General features: G+C 36.9%; 1 protein-coding gene across 1 annotated transcript in view; it reads right to left on the bottom strand.

Annotated features, from left to right (window-relative positions):
• The window catches only part of SLIT3 (slit guidance ligand 3), a gene marked incomplete at its 3' end in the record, with an annotated part of 545814 nt that overhangs the window by 73258 nt on the left and 450531 nt on the right, over window positions 1-22025 (bottom strand). The window contains exons 25-27 of the mRNA XM_083351312.1: window positions 17019-17182; window positions 16054-16178; window positions 12769-12866 (exon numbers count right to left, since the gene is read on the bottom strand). Of these exons, the coding sequence (XP_083207438.1) occupies window positions 12769-12866; window positions 16054-16178; window positions 17019-17182 (387 nt within the window). The remainder of the gene's footprint in view (window positions 1-12768; window positions 12867-16053; window positions 16179-17018; window positions 17183-22025) is intronic.

Here is a 22025-nt window from a genome sequence, read left to right as displayed (position 1 = left end):
AACCAATTAAATCCCTCCAAAACATCCTAAGTAAATCAAAATACCCAGCAGCCTCAGAAGGAAAAAAACAACCAACCCAGCATATAGTGTAGGGATTGCAACAGACAGTATGTACTATAGGACAAAGAGGCAGAAGATTAGCAGAACATATCCATGAACACCAACAGAAGACATGATGAAAGCTCCTTAATTTCACAATACATGGACAGAATTAACCATAGTTTCAACTGGGAAACTGTGGGCATCCTAGACCAAGTCAAGTCCAAAAGCAGCAGAGAATTCCTGGAAGCCTGGCACTCGGACAAACTGGCCATCAACAGGCACATAGAGATAATCATACCATTCAAAAGAGACAATCAAAACCCCCAAAAGGAAATAAAAAGACCAAATACCTCCTCACCAGCAATCAACATCCAGATGAGCAGGGATTCAATTTTATTCCTGGGACCAAGATTCCCAGAAAATACTACTTAATGATTGGAAATACAAAGTTAGCAGCTTAAAGCAATTTATCAGAAAATTTGCAAGTTACTTTCCCTTCCACCTCTCCAGCCTGTACTCTTAATATTTTTGTCAAGATGGTGGTTTCCTATATCTATTCTATGAATATCACCACAGAACCATGTGATCCTTAGATGTCACTACATTCATCCCTTCATTGCTTAACTCTTAGAATGGTTGTGGAAGGCATGCATTTTTATCAAATTGGATCTCAGAGGGCTATATAGTCTATTTTTCATGAAAGAAACATATTAATAATTAATTCCTTTTGACTCTCACTATGGGAATACTGAATATATGGTAATGTTGTTCAAATTGGCATGCAACCTTTTGGTCTTTCAAAGATTTATGAATAAAATTTTACATAGCTTTTGGACAAGAGTTTTACTGTGTATTTAAATGAGTTGCTGATTTATTCAAAGGATCCTACACAGCTCAGTTTTGCCAATTTTCCCAAAATGTATGGTTGGGTCACTTTTGTGACATAACCCCATATTAAGATAGAGAAATATTTCTTTGATTTATTTGCCTTTATTAGATCAATGCAACTCATCACCTAAGATAGGATTCACAATCTCTTGCAGTCATGCTCCTCACCCTGTAGCATTTTGCCTATGTGTACCATAAATTAAATCCTAATATTACTTCATTTTTTTCACTTAAACCTCAAAAACATTTCCTTAACTTGAACATGCATTCATTTCTCAACCCAATCTTCATCCTCCGTATCCTACCTTCCCCTCTTTTATACAGACCTCTAATTTTTTTTCCTGGGAGCAGTATTTCTACAATCAAAATTTGAGAACCACACATTTTCCAGGAAACTCCTGGAGCTGAAGACGTCAATAATTACCAAACCAAGATCTTCAAACTACCAAGGTCCCTGAACTCAAGTAAGCCTCCCTAATAGCTTACTTAGGCTTTTGCAGATGTCAGCTCATGAGTTATTTTAACCAGCACTTGCATTTTTAGATGGGAACTAGAAAGTAATTAACCCCAAAGCTGATTTATGCGAGCCTCTGCTTTAATTTGTATTCTTATGGTAAGAAGAAAATCTAACCTATTTATTGGATATAAAATTATTGATGTTTGACATCATTACTGATCATCATTTATTATAACACTATATAAGATTGCTCTTTATAGTTGGCAGGACCTTATATTCTGTCTCCAGTGCTGTTCAGATAAACCTGGCCCAAGTAGATTGTCTGATTTTCACTTGTCTGTTGGATAATGGAGAATTTCGCCCTTCAGAAAAAAAGGAGGAAGTAAACTCTCTGAATAATCAATATACCCGAATAGAAAGAGCAGCAATAATTGCAAAGTAAAAACAAGCAACTGTATGGAACTTACTCCTGCTAAGTCAAGCAAATTTGATTATGGTATGTCTTATTGAGCTGCCACTTCCCACCTTAGCAAAAGGAACAAGTCACTCCTCCCCCAGCCTTTTTTAGAGAATAAGTTCAGTGAGGTGGATAGCTGTGCATCCGAACAAAGCAGTGCTTTACTGAAGCATATTTTTTTTTTAAAAAGTGCCATAAAATGATGTGAAAGGATTATACGGAAGAGCTGCTTGCACGATTCATCTTACAGTGATTGCTCATAAGCCATAATATTGGAAGGAATGGGGATATAACTTTAGAAAGGATGAAGGAAAACAAACTGCTTGAATCAATTCTATTTAAAGGGCACTCAATCTGTATGAAATATTTTCTTTGCCTGTCGGCTATCTCCTTAGAACCAATAAAATATGTCTCCTGTCTGACCTGGTGGTGATTCAAGAGATCACAAGAGGCAGATAGAGAAGTGAAGAAGAGCTGGCACAGCATATTTTTTTGCCAAGAAAAAAAGTAGGAGGATAAAAGAACTCTAATTAAATAAGGTGATCCGTTAATCATGTCTTCCTTTTCCATTACAAAAACCGTCTTTTTCAGGAGCTTATAACTCAGCCATAAAATTGTGTTTTACACGACAACATGGCATACAAGGTCTCAGTTTAGGAGGGCAGATTATTTCTTTCAGTTTAGAAGACAAATGGGTTGACCCAGTTGGTTATTTTTATTTTCTGTTTCTATATGCCACTTGACTGAACACATACATGCAGACCATTGAAAGTATATCATTAAAAAGACGGGCAACGAAAGACTGCACTCCTTCACACAATATGTGCATGCCCTGCAAATTTTCATTGCATGGACTTTAATTGCAGGTACTGGCAGTGACAGGCAGTGACAGTACTTGTGACCAGAATTTCCACCATCAAGCAATGTAATTGTAAAGTGCAATGCCACATGACCGCATCACTTAGGGATGATAATCCCAGTACTCCTTGTTGTCATCATCAAGTGAGGAACCCAGATTGTTAAGCAAGAATCTCCTTGCAACTTGCTGCCATGTTCCAAGACGCAAAATCACTGAAGAAGCCAGCAGGAAGTTGCAAGTCCCAGGCTTGCAAGCAGGCTTGTGGGCAGGTAAGTAGCTGCTATGGCTGTGTGAGAATGCAAAAGGGACTGGTGTGGCAGAGCACAAATGGGGTAGGGCTTGCAGGGTGTTGGAGGGTGCAGGAAGCTGCCAGAATGGTTGCAGGTTGCATGAAGATGTGCAAAGGGTCGACATGACAATTTGTGTGTGGGTGGTTACTTTGGTGGTTACTTTAGGGCAAGCCACAACAAAAGCCTGGGGGTGGCTGCTGGTGTGTGCGAGTATGTGTGTGAGGGTGGCAGGGCTGAGGGTGACCACTGCAGGATGTGGGAGTCTTACCAGAACAACTTCCAATCTTCCCTGCTGGCTTCCCCAATGACCTTGTTTTTTGGAAAGCCAACAGGAAAGGTTGCAAATGGCAATCACGTGATTGTGGGACACTGCAACCATTGTAAGTGCAAGATAGTTGCCAAGCACCCAGATCATGATTATATGGTTGTGTGGGGATGCTGGGACAACTGAAATTTTGAGGATCAGTCACTCACAGTGGCATTGTAACTTTGATGTTCTCTTTATTTCTCAGAGAATTCAACATATAGTTTAGACACTATATATACATTCCTTGTTGATGTGATATGGGTTCACATGTCAAATCAGCTTGAGGCTACTTGAAAAAAAAACTGCAAAAAAGTATGTGAATTCTCTCATGCATTTACATTGTGTGAATTCTCTCATGCATTTACATATATGGGAAAAACAGGATCAAAATGTTTGGAGTTTCTGAAGATGAAAATATTTTTGGTCATGGAGAGTTACTAAGGTAAATGATATATACCTAATGATATATACCTAATATATATACCTAAGGTATATATATAATTCATTTACCTTAGTAACTCTCCATGATATGCCTATTAGTATTATTGAACCTGGCCAAATCTATTAGAAGGAGATTCATGTAGCTGCCCAACTAAACTGTGCTCCCTTGTTTTTAAGCAGTATCAATGCTATCACCTAAAAGACCATTTGGTCCTGCCTCTATGACAACAAATTTATATTTTCTTTTCATTTAGAAACTGCACTTCAACATAAGGGCATAAATAAAATGTACAAAATGTAATGCTATATTAGGGTCAGCTCTTTTGGTAAATTTTGATGTGACTACACATATTGGAAGTACTAAATTACGGGTACATTAGCTTGCTCTGATCAAGTAATTTACTCTTTGGATGATGTATATGTTGGCCAGATGTATTTGGTTTACAAATCAGCTGTTGTATTCAAACATATTTTCTCTCTCCAGCAAATGTTTTAAAGCCCTTTGGCTAAATAACTATATGCACCTGCATATCAATTGGACAGATTCAATAGTCCATAAACATTGAACTGATACATCAACTATGGAACACTATCGCAGTAAAAAAATCTATCAGCCTAGTTCTCCCACCCCACCCCCAAAGAAGTTCTTAAGTGAATTTTGTGCTACTGGAAGTAAGAGGCAGAATTTAATATCCTACAAATTGATATGCTCCAGCTACAAAAACAAAATTGCCAATAAACATTGGAGCTGTTAGGGCTTCTCTACAATGGGCATGGCTCAGTCAGAATGAAATATTCTTGAACTCTATTTTCTTCAGTGGAAAATATTATTAAAATGTCAGCAGTAATTAAACAATATGAAAGTATAATTCCTTTGTTCATCATTTTCAGTTGAGACAGCTAGAGGGGATAAGCAAATCTTTTGGCTATTATTTGTCTTAGTCGTAAGAGTGTATATTTTTGCTATTATTTGTCTCAGTCATACAATAAACAGAAATTATATCAAAAGCTATTTTTATATTCAATTTTACTATATTCAATATCTCAAGATGAAAGGTTAAGACCAAACTCTACTATTTTGAAAACAAAATATATGTAGGAGATAACCAGGCTGAGCGCGAGGGAGAGGTCAAACGCGTCATAAGTCATGAGTCCCTGTGTGCCTGCAAGAGATCTAAGTCCAGCCCACCTTGAAGCCTTCTTAACTCCGGCTCATCTCCCTTGACCCTTAGTAGCTCAGATTTTTGTAGAGAGCTTAAGCTTGCAATAAATCTTTATATTCATTTGAAATGCCTGAATCTCCTGTTTTTCCCAGGGCTTGACATTATATGCATTAATAATTTCAGGATGTTAGAAATAGCAACCTTTATGTGCTTATTCCTAGAGGATGGAAAGAGAGTGTGAAATGGGCACAAGTAAAGTTTACTATGAACATTATTTTATACAAAATTAAAAAAATGAACAATAATGGTCACAAAGAGAAAGCAACATTTGAGACCAAATTGTTTATCATTAAATGAATTACAGAATGATACAGTTGGAAGGGCACATTCAGCCAATAAATCCAACCTCTAGCTAAGCACAGTAATTCAGATTAAAGCATCTGTGACAATAGCCTCTTCCTAAACACATCACTGATTCCAGAACTGGCTTGTTCATATTTTGAGGTCATTTTACTTGTTCATATTTTGAGGTCATACTCTTTGTCCTATACTTTGAAGTGATAGAAAACAAATCTAAAAATTTTTGTATGAATTTCTAATAGGCATTTACCATAGCCTTCCCTTTTCTGAGGTGAACACTCCTAATTCCTTGAGTTTTTTCATAAAACTTCTACTCAGCTAAATCATCATTGCTGCTCTTTTCTGACCATGTTCCAATTTCTTTGAGATTTTACTTTTCCTGAACTCTGGTGCCCTGTTCGGTGTCCAGGATTAAGTACACAAGGTATGATAATCATAACAGAATATAGTAGAATGATGATTTCTTGTGATTGAAAGTTATATTTCTAGTGATATACCTATAATTGTTATGATCCTTTTTTTGCAGCTGACATCACTGTGTTGTCTTCTTTCCTGTTTGCAGGAAACTATTTACATTAAACTATTAACTATTTCCCCAAGATATGTTGTATCCTAGAGATCTGGTAGATTTGCCTCAACTAAATATTTCATTATTTTCAGTTTCACTTCTGCCTTCCAGGATAATAGTTTATCCACCCAGTTTTGTACCACATTCAGATATGGTAAGCATTCTCTCACTCTCTCCTCCTACAAGATATCAATAAACTATTGATGGCTCAGGACTGAATCTTAGGGCATATTATTTGATACCTCTCCGGATGACTTTATGTTAAGTTTTTCTACTTCCACTTCACCATCTAAGTTTTTCTATTGGTCACTATCAAGTTAGGAAAGGTTTATCCTTTTGTGTCTTCCTCTGTCCTCTAAATAAAACTGGCATAATCAAATCAAGTCAAGGATTTCCTGGGAGATCTATGTTTGGCAAAGTTTGTCTCCCAAACTTCCTGATCATTTGTCTTTTATATCTTGCAGTTTGCTTTTGGACAGCATCACCCGCATGATAGCAGGCATCAATAACTGTTTTGTTTTAATTCATGCTTTCAGAACATTGCCAAATTGATTCATTTGGATTTCTGAGTAAGAGTGGATACTTTTAACATACAATGCAGCTCTTCCTCTCTTTCTTTTGTTTCTGTTCTTTTGACCAAATTATAACCTTCAGCCGCTCTAGTCTAACCATGGGATTTAACCCATCAAGTGTCTACTATACATGTAAAATCAAATTTTCCTTCTGGTCATAAAAGTTTTAGCACTTCTTTGAATGTATCTATGTTAAAGGGGAGTTAAAGCACATTATGAATTTGGTTAATTTTATAACGGATAATTTTAATTAGAATATGATTATTATATCTATAACCCTGTATTCAGCTCTGGGAAGTGGGGGGGGGAAGGGGGGTGGTTTGGGGTGGGTGGGTTTTGGGGATATGTATTGTAATTTTTTTAAAAAAAACTCTTTAATAAAAAAAAGAGTTTTAGCACTTCTTGTTTGTTATCCATATTCTGAGCATTATTATATAGTCAGTGCAAGCTAAGAAATTTATGAACTAATGTTTTATTTTTTTTTATTTTTTTTTAAAAATAGGTAGGTTAATAGGCCTCATAAATAATTGTTCCATTTCTTTCTGGAGTAATCATCCTTATTTAAGGTAAAAGAAAAGCATATTGTTTAAGACTTCTACCTGATCCCATGCCTTTTACTGACACTGTTGTGGCAGCATATTACAACGAAAATATGAAAAGCAGTATTACCTGCTGTTTGGGCCCTTTATGCAACATAACCACAGCGTGAACAGGAAAGGGTATCAGAATGGAGTTCTAGTCAAAACAGAGTGTATTTCCTGGCTTATGTCACCACTCTGCTATTATTTAGAAGATTATTTTTCTTGTCTGTGACTTACAGAATCCTTCGAGTTAAATCACTTGGCATTTCATATGGAAGAATGTTTTGGCTTAAATTTATAAAGGCAAAGATTTGACAGGTTTGGCAGCTGAGTATGTGTATTAATATGTTTCACTGGGAGAGAGAAAGATATATAGAAAATATAATTTCTTTCACAGGCCGTAACAACAGAACATTCCGAGGAGGGCTTCCATATAACATTTCATGCACATCAATGTTACTTATGGATTATCCCCTAAGATTTGATTCATTTTGAAGCACAATGGAAAAAGAAATGAACTACACGAGAAGTAGAATACCAGCATTCTTTGTAAATTGATGCTGAGAATAAGACCAGCCCTTGGCCCAGATTGATGTCAAGAGAGACAGAAAGTATTCCTTCCAATCTCTGTTTGCCTAGCTGTTTAGCTGCTTACTTACGTAGGAAAAACTTCTTTCTTATGGGATCAACCACAAGATTATGTATTTCTGACACAGGCCATCAACCCAGGATTTCTTATCTTCCTGGGCTTGAAACTTAAAATGAACTATTCTATAAGTTTAGTATCACTAACAAAAGCGTCAAATTTGAAACTGCTTGTGAAGACTTTGGAGCAAAGGCAGCACGCTTCTATTTTTGTCTATTTATATGGCTTCCAGAAATAGGCAAATTTGTTTATTTATTTATAAAATTTATTGGTTGCCCATCTTACCACAGGGAGAATGGAGAAATAGAAACGTTATTACTACCTTCCCTGATCTTGTCTAAATAGACAAGGACATGAAAAATAACCTGGATAATGGTGAAGAAAGATAAAAAATATAGTAGGAAATATGGTGGGAGAAACCTAGATATTTCAGGAAAAGGAAGTCAGGTCAATGACTAGCCTCAGTTCTTTTCTGGTTGCAGCATGAACAAGGAAATCAAACTGACAGCAATGGTGGACCTGCAATGCCAGATCAATTAGACATAAAACACTGATTATACTGGATTTAATTCTGGATGAACATATTGATTTATCATGTATCATAAAGACCTGGCAGTCATCAGCTGCAGAAATTCATCTCTCTCAGCAATGTCCATGATCTGCTTGCCATGGATTGAAGAGCAGGGGAAGTGGAAGGGATTTACCAGTGTTGAGTTCTTGCTGTTGCATTTGGCAGGCCAAGGTGGCTTTGGGTTATTGTTAGTGTGCTAACCAATCTGCTACCAAGGAAGCTCTCCTCTTGACATAGTTGTAGCATTACCCTAGACTTCTTGTTTTAGGTGATTTTCATTTCTACACAATATTTGTAACCAAAAGTCTTCTTCATGGAGCATGAAATCCCATTCAGTATGGCTGATCTATCATCTCCCCTGAATTATTGACCCTTACAATAAGCTTCTTTGCCTTCCCTGGATTCAATTTCAGTTTTTCCTCTCATTTAGCCTATTACTGTTTGCAGACAGGCATTCAGAGGAGCCACAATGGTTCCTGAAAAATAAATCTTGATGTCATCAGCTTACTGATAGCACACAGCTCCAAAACTTCTGATTCCCTTCAGTGACTTCTTGTAGGTAATTGAAGTGTTGGAGACTGAATAATGGAACCATTACAAAGCTATGCCTTTCTTCTGAGGCAATGATATCAAAGGAAGCTGAGAGGTCAAAAAGAACCAACATGCTGTGCTCTCTCTGTCAATCTCAAGACAAAAATAATATATCAACCTAATCAAGGCAATCTCAATTCTGTAGCCCAACTGAAGTCATTTTAAAATTGTCAAAATAATCTGTTCCCTCTAGGTCTGCCTGCAGTTGAAAAACACCATTCTATCAGCCACCTATCTAACCGTGGGAGTTATAGACTGGCCTATAACCACCCACCTTTGAGAGATCCAGACCAGCTTCTTAAGAAGAGCACTAACAACTGATTCCCTTAAACAAGGATACATTCTGCGATTTCTTCGAGTGGGATTGTAACAAGATGTAAAAGTAGCCTTGAGGAACAGGAGGGACAGTCAGAACCAAGACAATGTTAGACAAAAGAAATCTGAAGTTGAGAAACAGTTTCAGGGCTTGATCCTCTCTAGTTTTCTGAAAGATCATAATGGAGGAGGGGGAAATGCATTCAGACTTGCAAGATTTTGTTTCTATACCTTCATAAAAATGTAGTATTAGAATTCTTAACCTTAGCTTCCTAGTCTGGTCTACTTCAAGGGACTGATAAAGATGTAAGATGTGAACTCTAGCATCTTTAATATTCTACTGGCTAGAACCTATGAGCCACCTTTGAGAAAGATCCAGCGGTGGAGCATATTGTTCCAAGAATCTGCCCATATCCCAAGATATCACATATTGAAAATGTATCCTGTTTAATTGTTCAAGGAGTCAGTAGATATACCCACAGTTAGCTTTTCATCAAAGGTGGCATCAGGATTGGTCAGCAGAGATATTTTCCTCAAAAAACTCGCATAAAGTTTTATGTGAGGGTTTTATAAAATAATTCTGGGAAGAGGAGACAGCAGTACAAGTTAGACTGCTCACAACCCTGCCTGGCTTGGGGCGCGGGTATAGGACAAACTATGTGACCCCAGTTACATCTACTTGGCCTACCAAAGTGGAAAGGCTGGGTATGTTATAGGTCCCATCTATTAAGGAGGTACACCTGATGGGATCTAGAAGAAGGTCTTCTCTGTGGTGATTCCCTCCTTTTGGAACATCATTCCCCTGGAAATAAGGTTGATCCCCTCCTTGCTACATTTCTGGAATGCCATGAAGACATGGTTTTGTCAGTGGGATAGGGGACCCCAGTTTGATTTGCAGCTGATCAAGTGGCTTGTAAAATTGCGTTTGTCACTGCCGTAGTGTGTGTCTGCATTCTGGAGTTTTTATATTGTTGATTTTTAATCGTGTATGCCAGAGGTCCTCAACCTTTCTGGCACCAGGGACTGGTTTCATGGAAGACAATTTTTCCATGGGCTGGGGGGGGGGGAGGAGGTAGTGGTTTCAGGATGATTCATTATATTTATTCCAAATTTCTAAATAAGCAAACAAATAAATAATGCACTTTATTTCTATTATTATTACATTGTATTAGATTAGACCAGTGGCTTTCTGCTTCTAAGAAAGTGGGAAGGAAAAGAGACAGTCCTAAACTCAGCCATCCAGCAAAACAAACCAAAGACCTAGCACGTTGAGAAAACCATTCAAAAAGAAAGAGAGAGAGGGGAGGGGGAGGGAGCGAGCGAGCACTGTGCAAGCCCAGCAGCCTTGGAAAAGGTGCAGATGATAGAGGGATTCCCTTGGAGACACAGTGCTTAAGAGGAAATGTAGCTTCTCCCCTCCCACGTCCCCCATTGCAAGCCGGGTAGGAGCATGCTTGGCTTGCAAACTTGAGAGCTGCATGAAGAAAGAAGCGTAATACACGAATACACACACACACACACACACACACAATTAAACCACGAAAAGCAGGCAGGAAATTGCCAAAACATGAGGCACCTGGAGCACCATCAAAACAAAAGCAAAAAACAGCGGTCCTAGAAAAGGTGCAAATGAGAGAGATTCCCTTAAAGACACAGTGCACCCTAAGAAAGCACCCTCACAAACACATACCTTGGGGGGGGGGAAATCTCCCTCCAATGAGGTTTTGGGGAAGCCCCCAGTTGCAAGCTGGGCTGGCGCGCGCTTGCCTTGCAAACTTGGAGACTCGTGTGAAGGGAGCACAAGCCCAGCTGGGGTGCCGAGAGGGGGAGAGGAGGAAAGTGAGGAAGAAGAGGAGGAGGAAGAAAAAGTAGCAGGAGGGAGAGGAAGCAGGAAGAGGTGGAGGAGGCAGAAGAAGAAGTAGCACAAGAAGCAGGAGGAGGAAGAGGAGGAAGGACACTGAGTTCAGATGCTGCAAGCCAGTTGCAAGTGCAGCCGCTGGAGAACCTTTGCACTGAGCAAGCCGGCTTCTGCCCTGCCACACTCACACCCCTGCCCAGACCCCTGCAGACTCGCCACATGCCTCCAGCTGTGCAGTCCGGTTCCTAACTGGCCGTGGCCTGGTACCGGTCTGCGAACTGGGGGTTGGGGACCCCTGGTGTATGCTGCCTGGAATCATCATGTGTGAGTTAAGTATCCCTGCAAATCTATTTAATAAAGAAACAAATAAATCTAAAACAATTCAGTAGGTGTTGAGCTTGTTGGTGCAATAAAAGCAGAAAACAAAGCTGCCGCTTTGATGCACACATTAATATAGCATAAGCCTGCACACATACTTTATGCTGTGCATTATCATATTAAAGTCAGGACCTGTAGTGCTGCCATGTATTATAGCAGGGGTCCCCAACCCCTGGTCCATGGACCAGTACCGGGTCATGGCATGCCAGCGACCGGTCCGCACAAACAAGCAAAGCCCCATCCGCAGGATGCGGGCAGCACACAAAACCATGTCCCCTCCAGTCTGCAGAAAAAACTCTCTCCATGTAACCAGTCCCTGGTGCCCAAAAGGTTGGGGACCTCTGTATTATAGGACCATCTTTGAAGTATGTTGAAAAGCCAGTTTAGAGTAATCCTATTAGCCATCCTACTCCAGGTATCACACAGAAATTGATAGAATCATTCGCAGAACCAGCCTAAACACTTCTGAGGCCTTTTAGAATCCAACTGGATTATTTGAGGCAAAATATCCTAAACATTCCACTTTAAACAGTCTACAATGAACCAGTGAATGGTCTGAACTTGGAATTTGTAGGAATTTAATAAGATAAATGGCAATAGATAAAGCATATATTAACAGTTTAATACAGTAAAAAGGTAAAGGTAAAGGTTCCCCTGTACACGCGTGCTAGTCGTCTTCGACTCTAGGGGCCGGTGCTCATCTCCGTTTCAAAGCTGAAGAGCCAGCACTTGTCTGAGGATGTCTCCATGGTCATGTGACCAGCATGACTAGATACCAAAGGCGTACGGAACGCTGTTACCTTCCCACCGTAGTGGTCCCTAATTTTCTACTTGCATTTTTATGTGCTCTCGAACTGCTAGGCGGACAGAAGCTGGGACGAGTAACAGGCGCTTACGTGGCACTCAGGATTTAACCCGCCAAACTGCCGACCTTCTGATCGACAAGCTCAGTGTCCTAACCCACTGAGCCACCGCGTCCCTTTTAATACAGTACCTGCCTGCAAATCTTTGCTTTGTCATCTGAAAATTTTTTGACTTACAAGCTCTTGTAAAGATCTGCTACATCACACTCCCTTATGGTCCAGAGCACATCTTTAGAATCAAAATGGGATGACTGCACACACACACACACAATCCACTCAGCCCTGACCCAAATATAATTCTGTGTTTCAGATGAAAGTCTTGGTAAAGACAAAGTTAAATACTTTTAAGTCCTCCAGTGTTAAAACAGGAACGATGTAAGTACATGTATAACTTTCTCATGCAAAACGATTGGGCCAATGATTTACTTTGCCAGTCTAGATCATGCTTTAGTTTAATTTCTCTGGGATAATTTTGTGCGGTAGACTTTTATGCATCAAAGTAATGCAGACGAGTTGCTTTATCCATTGCTTTGGTTTTAGTCATGTTTTGGTTTTTGTTACCTGAATCCATCTTGATTTGTGTCAGTAGGATGGCAGGTTCCCCCATTCTGGCATGGATTCTGAATGCAAGCATTAATAGGTGTGCTGCAATCTCGACCCTATCAGTAAAAGTTAAACAGGAAGCATTAGTCATTGTCTATCGCTGACAGGGAAGTTCACTATGTTTTCCTAACCTGTTCTTCACAGGCACAAAGAATGTATCCTTCATAATCAGATCATTCTGATTCTTATTCAGGGAAAGTTTTTTTTCTATTAAAGCAGCGCAAGACAACAAGAAAATAATAAATACATGAGTACTTGGAACTGCACGGTGAAAAACATTTTATCAGCCAGGTTTTGAATATGTAGTTCACATTATGTCCTTGTAAAGTATTCAATATAAACAATAAACATTTATATGAAAAGAGACATACAGCCACTTATTGGATCTTAGGCTGTTGAGTTAATCAACCCCTTAACAAAGCAACTTTTTGTAGAAAAATCGTCCCTCGAAAGTATGTTTATATAAAACCCTGCAGCACTAATTTTTTACTTCCATTGTAGAGTTAAATCATCAGCATTCTTTCCCAGGAACAGTATTATTTCTTTTTAACAGAGATTTCATGATGAGCTGCTATGCTTGTAGAATGTATTGTCCACAGACTGATTCTTTCAATGTAACACAGGAAGACATTCTGCTAGTCAATGCTCGTATTCAGAAGTCAGATTAAGTTTGGTATGAAACTGCTATAAACATATTAAATAATATGAACCCATTGTCTTTTATAATAGTCAAATCCATTCAGACAAAGAGCTTCGGTCTACTCTTTATGAATTCTCCAATAAGCACTGTCGTTGCTAAGAACTATGGAAGTCAAAGCCCACATATCTAAAGAGCATTCTGGTTAAAGAAGGCTGTTATCTATCTATCTATCTATCTATCTATCTATCTATCTATCTATCTATCTATCTATCTATCTATCTATCTATCATCTATCATCTATCTCCTATCTATTTCATTGATGTCCTGCCTTTTGTTCAAGAACTCAAGGCAACATACTGTACTGTACATAACTTCTCTCTTCCCATTTTCGCCACAACAATAACTTGCTTAGTAAGGTTTGATTAAGTAAGAGTGACTGGTCCAAAATTACCTAGTCAGAAACCATTGCTGAGAGCAGACTAGGATCATGTTTCTCTCATACCAGCCCAGACATAACAATATTCTCTGAGATACATGGAAAAAGTAAAATGAATGATTTATAATTGAAGGGAGGATGTACAGATAAGGAAAGGGATTGAAAGGAGAGATGGAAAGTAAAAAAACATAAAGAGAGGATATGGGGGAGATATTTTAGTAGCTCTGTGCACACTTGAAAATTATTTGGAAAAAGTAATCTGGAACTCATGCAAATTCAGCACTACTCTGCTATTCACAAAAATAGCCACTTTTCAGGCTTCTCAGTAAAGGGGGAAATGGTGGCCAGGGGGAAAGGTAGCTTTAATAATTACATTAATTTTAAAAGGGGACTTCTTAAGCACTTCTTCCAAATATTCTTGAATGATGTGCAGCCCTGGTTTTATTTCCTTAGATTTTTTCCTCCAACCAAATTTAAAAATCCCACATCAAAGCAATACTTTAGTCTAATAAGGAGAGTCAGGAATGACAAAATTTCCCCTCCTACTGAAAAAGGAAAAGGTTTTGTCTTCATGTTCTACAGTTAGCTTTACTGAGAGAAGGTATACCCCAATCCTAGATCCCAAAGCATTCCTTTCTTACATAGTTAAAAAAAAATCTCTCCGGAAAAACAGTTAATTATTGGAGAGGTGACAATGGGGAAAAACAAAGGAAAAAAAAGTGATTTTCTCTAGAATTTAGAAGAACTTACACATATCTCTTTGGTTATATTTTTCTATAATTTCTTTGAATTGTACTATACTTTTGAATAAATTTTTATTTTCATCTTTGTGACACTTCTAATAAATTAAATAATTACCCATAAGCAAGGGCACAACTTATTTTAACAGAGGAAGAGCGTGTTATTCATTTCACAAAGTCTCTACACTCAATTTCCTAATGCTTACAGATCAAAATCAAAGAGAATTGCCTAAACCACATTTTTCCTTGTTTCCTTTAAAACAAGTATGTTCGTGTTGGTTTAATGTAAATGGATGGATAAAACTTTTTTTTAGCATTGCTACTGTGAGGCAAGAATACCCATGTACTATGTAGAGCTGGCATCAATTGCTTTCTACAACTGAAATTCCTATTTAAGGTTTTATTACTTTATCCAGCATATCCTATTGAATTACGGTATGTCATCTCTCTCATTTTAATCATATCATTTCCTTTGCAGTAATGCCTGTGACTGAAGACCTGCTGTGATTATCAAATTATATGTTTTAGAAAAAAGACAGAATTGCCTTGCCATTAAGTATTCAGTAAAACTCAGTCTTGCCCAATCATACTTGGATTAAGGTTCCCACAGCCTATTGATATAGCTGTGAACTCTTCGACAGAAAGTTTACTCCACATTTACATCAAACAAGGAATAACAATGCTGAATGGGCAGGTTTGGGATAATTTATCAAGGTAATAGATTCCAGATGAACAGCCATGTTTGAAGCTGACTGGTGAAAAGGAAGAAAGGCATTGTTACCAAATTAGCATGACATTTTAGTGGGGATCAGTTTAGTATATTTAAAAAAAATGCTCTTTTCATAATGTTCACCTCTGAACTTGTCAAAAGTCATTTTTTTACAATGCGTAGCACAGTTGTAGATATATATTTTTCAGAGATTGAGGCAAGCTTACTTGGCTACATAGAATGTTCCTTATATTTGTGCTCCTGGGTTTTCATATATTTTTCTTCTTCTTCTACTTTTTCAGCCCTCGTGATCTGTAAGCATTCCACTTCTCAATCTTATTCTGTTTTTAGGCATACTTTATACAAATACAATATACACAGGCATAGGAACTACTTGTTCCACTTTGTAAAATCTCTATACCACTTCAGAAAAAAAAAAGTGTTTGAGATGCAGGACCATGTATAGCAGGGGTGTCAAACTGCTGGCCCCTGGGCCAGATGTGTCATGCCAAAATTGCGTCCACCCCATTGCCGGCAATGGGAAAGAAGTCACAATACGTCACAACATCTCATGAGTTTGACACCCATGATGTATAGAATCACTGTTCACTATGTAGCTCAAACAATACTCATTTCCCTTTAGCACAATCTCCTTCCCTGTTTGTGTTAGTTTTGATTCCATTCAATGTTGAAACCCAGCTGTTATCAGATACCCTACCTTATAGCCAAATGGGCAAGTGCATCGGTAAAAATCCACGGGGTCATTGTTGCAAGTCCCATTATTTTTACAGGGAGTAGATAGGCAAGGGTTACATTTAGACACAATACCAATGTCAACAACTCCTGCAATAAAACAAGAATACATCTGAAAAGATTTGACAACAATTTAAAACATTTTCAAGAGATTGCCTTATTTACAAGAATATACTTATCACTCAGAGTCTTTGGTGTGTGGTGCTGCATAAACATGTGTATATAAATACATAAAAGAACTAGGAAATTTTCTTTTGAGAGTTTAAGTGCTGCTACTGTATTATGTATCAGTGACCCTAGTTAGTGCTCTTCAGGTACAAACACTATGCTGGAACAAAGCTAACTTGCAAAAAAAAACTATCTTAAGAAGGATTCACTTCATCCTTCATTCATTTATAAAGAAAATGAATGAAAACAAACAAACAAACAAATGTCAGCCCTTTGAGGTAGCCTGGGTCACAAAACACTAGAAACCCCACACTTTCCGGTTTTAAGAAAATGCTAAGGGTTAACATACAGGGAAATACTGGATTTAAGGGTAATGAAAATGCAAAATTAAAAGAAGGCAGCACATTTATATTGCAGTAATGTTTTTGGAAATGGCGTTCTTAGGTAGAAGAGAAGTATATAGTTTCTCTTTAGCTCAGAGATTTTGAGGACAAATTAGGACTGAATCATGCCATGCATTCATCACCAAGTTTTAATTCTTTATCTTCCACAAGTTTCAATTCTTTACACTCAAAAGTAAAGCCATTCTTAAGCTGTGTCCAATGGGTCCATATTTTTTTCCAACTAGAAGTAGCAGAAAAGTGGGTTGCAATTACCTTTTTACAAGATTTTTTTTTTAAATCTATTTTTCTAGTACAGGTCTATACCGGAATTTCCTGGTGGTCTCCAATCTAAGTGCAGAGGTCCAAGAATTATACCCACCTTTGCATTGGAAATGCTGAGTTGGTGTAGTTAGCAAAAGCCTGTCTGTCATGTCATCTGGACTACTACACCGTGCAATGCCGGGCTCTTTGTAGCCTGCTTTTACCCACTCTGAAAGCCAACGCAGGCTGCAGTCACAGTGTAAAGGATTTGTACCAAGTGCCCTAAATTGGGTTTTAAAAAAAGAGAAGGGAAAAAGATAATTGTCCAATTATGATTTCTTTCTTTCTGCTGGTACAATTAGAAGAAAATTCCTTGATTTACAAATCCAAGTTCTTAATACAGTTGTTGTTGGTCTCTGATACCTGTCAGCACTGCCAGTACTTACAGTTCCATTCTTTTTGTACCTATAGTTAATGCAAGAATTTCAATGCATAGCCTCACCTTAATGTATGGGTGTCAAACTCGCCACGTCACGTGACGTGTCACAATATATTGTGGCTTTTTTTGCATTGCTGGAGCTGGGGTGGGCGCGGCCTCTGCATGATGCAAACGGCCCACGGGCCAGCAGTTTGACACCCCTGCCTCAATGCATGGGTACGATATAGAGGATCAGTCATTTCCTCAAACTAAAAAGGTAGTTGAAGTTGGAAGTACAGAGCCACAGAATGAGAAGGAGATCAGACACAAAGAGAGAAGATTTTCTAGCAATCCTCAATCTAATTTCACACACAAGGCAGCTTGGAACAAGATCTAATGTATAGCTCCTGATAAAAGATGTTATATATCATTTGAATGCAAGTAGTGAAGAACCCCTGTCTATTCCTGTAACTTTAAGAACTCATCAAGCTTTTCCTCTCAAAAGCTCCAGGCAACTCTGGATCAGTATCTCATTTAATTTCTGGTTGGAAGTCATTATATCTTACATAAAAAGCAAATGATTCTTCTCCCTTTGGTGAAAAGACAAATTTGTGTGTGGTAGCCTGATCACTGATTACAAACATGCAAGGAAGGACAATGAGAAAATCACTATACATCGGAATACACATTAATCTTTTCTCAATTTCTGTTTATTTATTCTCTACTCCATAGATTCAACAATCTAGCTGGTCACCCATTGCTTTGACTTAGAAAGCATGTTGCGTCCACTCTGTAGAGGAGATGCCATCCTTATCATTACGTTATGATTGAATAACTTTCTAAGGCTTTCGGCTTGCCCCTTTATTCTTGCATTTTGTTCTTAGAGCATATATTAAGTATTTAATGCATTGCTATTTTTGCAAACTAAGAGTTCATAGAAACATATTTTGTAGATAATCAGAATTTCCCTGAGCTATGATCATGGAATAAGGAAATGATTTATGTAATTCAGATATTGATTAATATAAAAATTCTTAAAATAATAATTTTGAAGAACAGATGCCTAATATGACTAGAAATAATTCTATTTGCAATGCAATATTATATACTTCCACTGAGAAATAAACACCACTGAACAATGGATGTTACTCCCAAAAGAATATGGAAATTCAGCTTTACAACAGGAACCTATCAGAAGTTTAATTATATTCAGTAGGGTTTATTCCCAGATAAATGAGTATAGAACCAAAACATTAATACAGTAAGACTTCACTCAAGTGAGTCAATCTTATCTTTATAAATTTCTTAAGATTGGTGAGTTTATTCCAGCAGGTGTTGAGAACCATTGTGGAATAATTTTTATTCTACTGAAGTGGACCTGGTTAAACTCAAGATTTATATCCAGACTCAAGCACAGAATTAATTGGTGACTTTGGCTGCGAGAAATTGGATAACCCAACTAACTCATTGATTTGTTGTTGTGAATATGAAATGAGGGATGATCCCTTAAGAATTTTAAAGGAAAGGTGGAATATAATGAAATAAATAAATATTAGGTATTATATTGGATTGATTGGCATATTCAATATGATGATCCTTATGTTCCCCTTTAACTTTTTAGAAAAAAATCTAACAACAGTTAATGGCTGAAAATTTTTAGAGAAGTTGAAATATTTAATAAATGTCCATTTCAATGGCTTTTGAACATATTTTCTAAGTCCATCTTTCAGTAAAGGTGCTATTTTAATATAAGGTTTAAGAGTTCAGATCCCCTTGAAGTTCAAGAATAATTTTTTAGGATAATGATCTAAAGGTTAAGGACAATTATCTCAATGGTCATAAACTGCTTTTGACATTAGGTTTTTACTTAAAGCTTAGAAATTGTTCCTGTGGAGAAGAAAATATTAGTTGGATTCAGCCCCTAGAGAGTAAGTTAGAAAATTATTTACAGAAAGAATGATCAAAAGATAATTCTGTATGTTGACTTTTTCTTTACAGATGTTTTAGAAATGGAGTCGATAAAAAAGATTTACTGAGAAAAAAAACGATGTAATACTGATGGATAAAATTATAAACTAAAATTGTTGATATAAAACCACAGACATGACTGATTAAACAAGTCTGCCCTAGACAAACTCATGCTGAGAGTTCATGTGTTGAATTACTGGCAAGAGTTCATACATTAAAATTAAATAAGAAGAACAAAGTTTCCTTAAAGGGACCGAGTTTATATCTTGTCTGTATTTTCACACAGACTAAAATTATTTGGATTGACTATATATGAGCTCATGCATGTACATACAACATACAAACCTCTACTCTTAAGTTATCTCTATTTAATTGTACAAATATGTTCAACAGCTATTTTGGACCAATAAAAAAATCCAGTGGCTCAAGCAATCTGTTGCACTAATAATTTAGTCTTACAACATTCCCCGAAATAGGGCAAAGCACCAAATAAAAAGATGGATATCAGTTCCAACATTTTAATTTCATGTTCTTCCTCCCACTGCTAGCAGCTTTATTTTGATTTACAGTGTGATTGCTTTATCTGTTTTGCTCTTTCATTTGTTTAAAACTTGTAGATTTTAAATGTTATAATAAATTATGTTTATTTTCTCAGATTTCCCCAAAGATGTTATTGGAAAGAAGAAAATAGACTTTTTCCATGGATTTTACGCAATGCAAAGTCAAATTTTTAAGGTAAGAAAGCAATGATAAGAGGAAATGGAAATGAGACATAACAAAGAAAGTAATGAAGGACAAGCCATTTTTGCTTGAACACAATCATTCTCTTTAGTTATTGCATTCATCTTGCACTTGTTGCAAGCTTTTAAAATAGAATTCTAAGATATATATTTAAAATATGTAAATATTGTTCTCACTGGCCACTACGCACTATTTAGAAGTTGATAATAATTACAAGTTTACAAACATTGTCTGCATTCAAAAGCTTTCATCAGAGAGCACAATGATTTTGAATCCTAAATTGCAAATAAGTGTGTCTACATTTAGTTCAACATTGATATGCACATCTTTTTCTTGTACTAATTGTAATGGCAGACTGTATGAAGACGTTGAACATGATAATTCATGTTGAACTAAGTTTGTAAAGTTCCACTGTAGAGCTGGAGCTTTCTCCTTATTAAGAAAATTGACAGCTATATTTTGAAGACAGTTACTTTTGTTTGAATACAATATATTAATTGTGCGGCCAGGGCTCAGTGTTGTAACTATATATGGAAATAAAATGTGAAGGATATTTTAAAATTAACAATTTAAAGGACACAGATTAGGAAAGGTAAGGTAGGATGAAGTTGGGTTTATGGACAATCAGTCATGATTTACCTCAAAATTTTAAGGATTGTAGTTTTTTTCAAACATAAATAAATACATTTGAACTAAGGGCATTTTGCCTCTTTTTTCCCCATCTTGTAAGGTTCCAATTTATGTAGTCTAAATATGACATATTAAATACTACATACTATTTCCAAAGATAAGTAGGTTGTAATAAGGTAATAATATTAATTTATAAGGAGATATAATATGTACTTAGTATGTCAATTAAACTATTCTAAACCCATAATTTCAACCCTTATTTGTCAATCTATTCTGTAAACAATATATGTGATTGGTGTTGACAGACAAGAAAATTAATGGGTCCAGAATCTCTTATTTCAGAAGAAAATATATTTTTACATTTACTGTATGCAATGATGCAGAACGAATGAAGGATGAATGATTGTCAAATAGCTTGAGTAGCTGAGGGTATGGAAACCTTGTGAAAAATTGAAAAAAAAACAAAAACAAAAAACCTTGTAACACTATTTCTCTTTATTCCTGGCTTATCCATTGGACAATTCTTTCTTTGCAGAACAGCTTCTTAAAGAACATTTATAGCTGGTAACTGGTAGTGTAATGATTATAATGAAAATCATTACATAATCCCCCAAATGGAACAGTGTGTTTATCCACCAGGATTTCCTTCAGAATCCTATTTACAATAGGATTGGATGTTACTTTTGCTAATAAAAATAAAGTAAGCCGTTAAAAACCAAAGAGGAAGAGGGGAAAATTGCAGCTACAAAGGCTAGATATCTTTGGAAAGTAGGCTGAATTGCTACTGAATAATACCGGTAGCTACTGGCCTGGTCTCTTTCCGTTCATTTCCTCTCTTGTTACCTGTGTCTCTCAACTCATTTTTATCCAGTGCTGTTTTGTTTTGTTCCTCCTTCCCAATGTTTCATCTTATTGTGTCTCCATCGTGTATTTTTATTTTTTGCAGTTTCTGCTAAAAGCAGAGTTAACAGTAGATAAGTGTGGTATTTTTGTGACCCCATACACAACCATTTTTGTTTTAAGAAAGAATGGCAAATGTCCAGATTGGGATCAATTAATTTTATAAATAGGGTTTTTACAGGCTATTATTTAAACCAGTAGTTATCAATTCAACTACATACAAATGTATTTCAAATTTAAATTTGCCTTTATTTGAGTGAATGTGACAAATTATGTTTATTTTTAGTAGAATTTAAAGTGACTGGAAATTATTTTGTCTTTAATAATGCTGTTAAACATGACCTTTGATAAATCATTATCATGTTGTTCATTAGTGAGTATGGTACTGCACAAACAACTTATATCTTCATTTAACCAATAGATGCTATTTGAGCAATGAACATAAGTTTAAAAAAGGTTGAAATGTTT

The sequence above is a fragment of the Vipera ursinii genome, assembly GCF_947247035.1.
Source record: "Vipera ursinii genome assembly, chromosome: 2".
Classification (NCBI taxonomy): Eukaryota; Metazoa; Chordata; class Lepidosauria; order Squamata; family Viperidae; genus Vipera; species Vipera ursinii.
The sequence above is the reverse complement of the archived record's forward strand: the minus strand, read 5'-3'. Positions and strand labels throughout refer to the sequence as shown.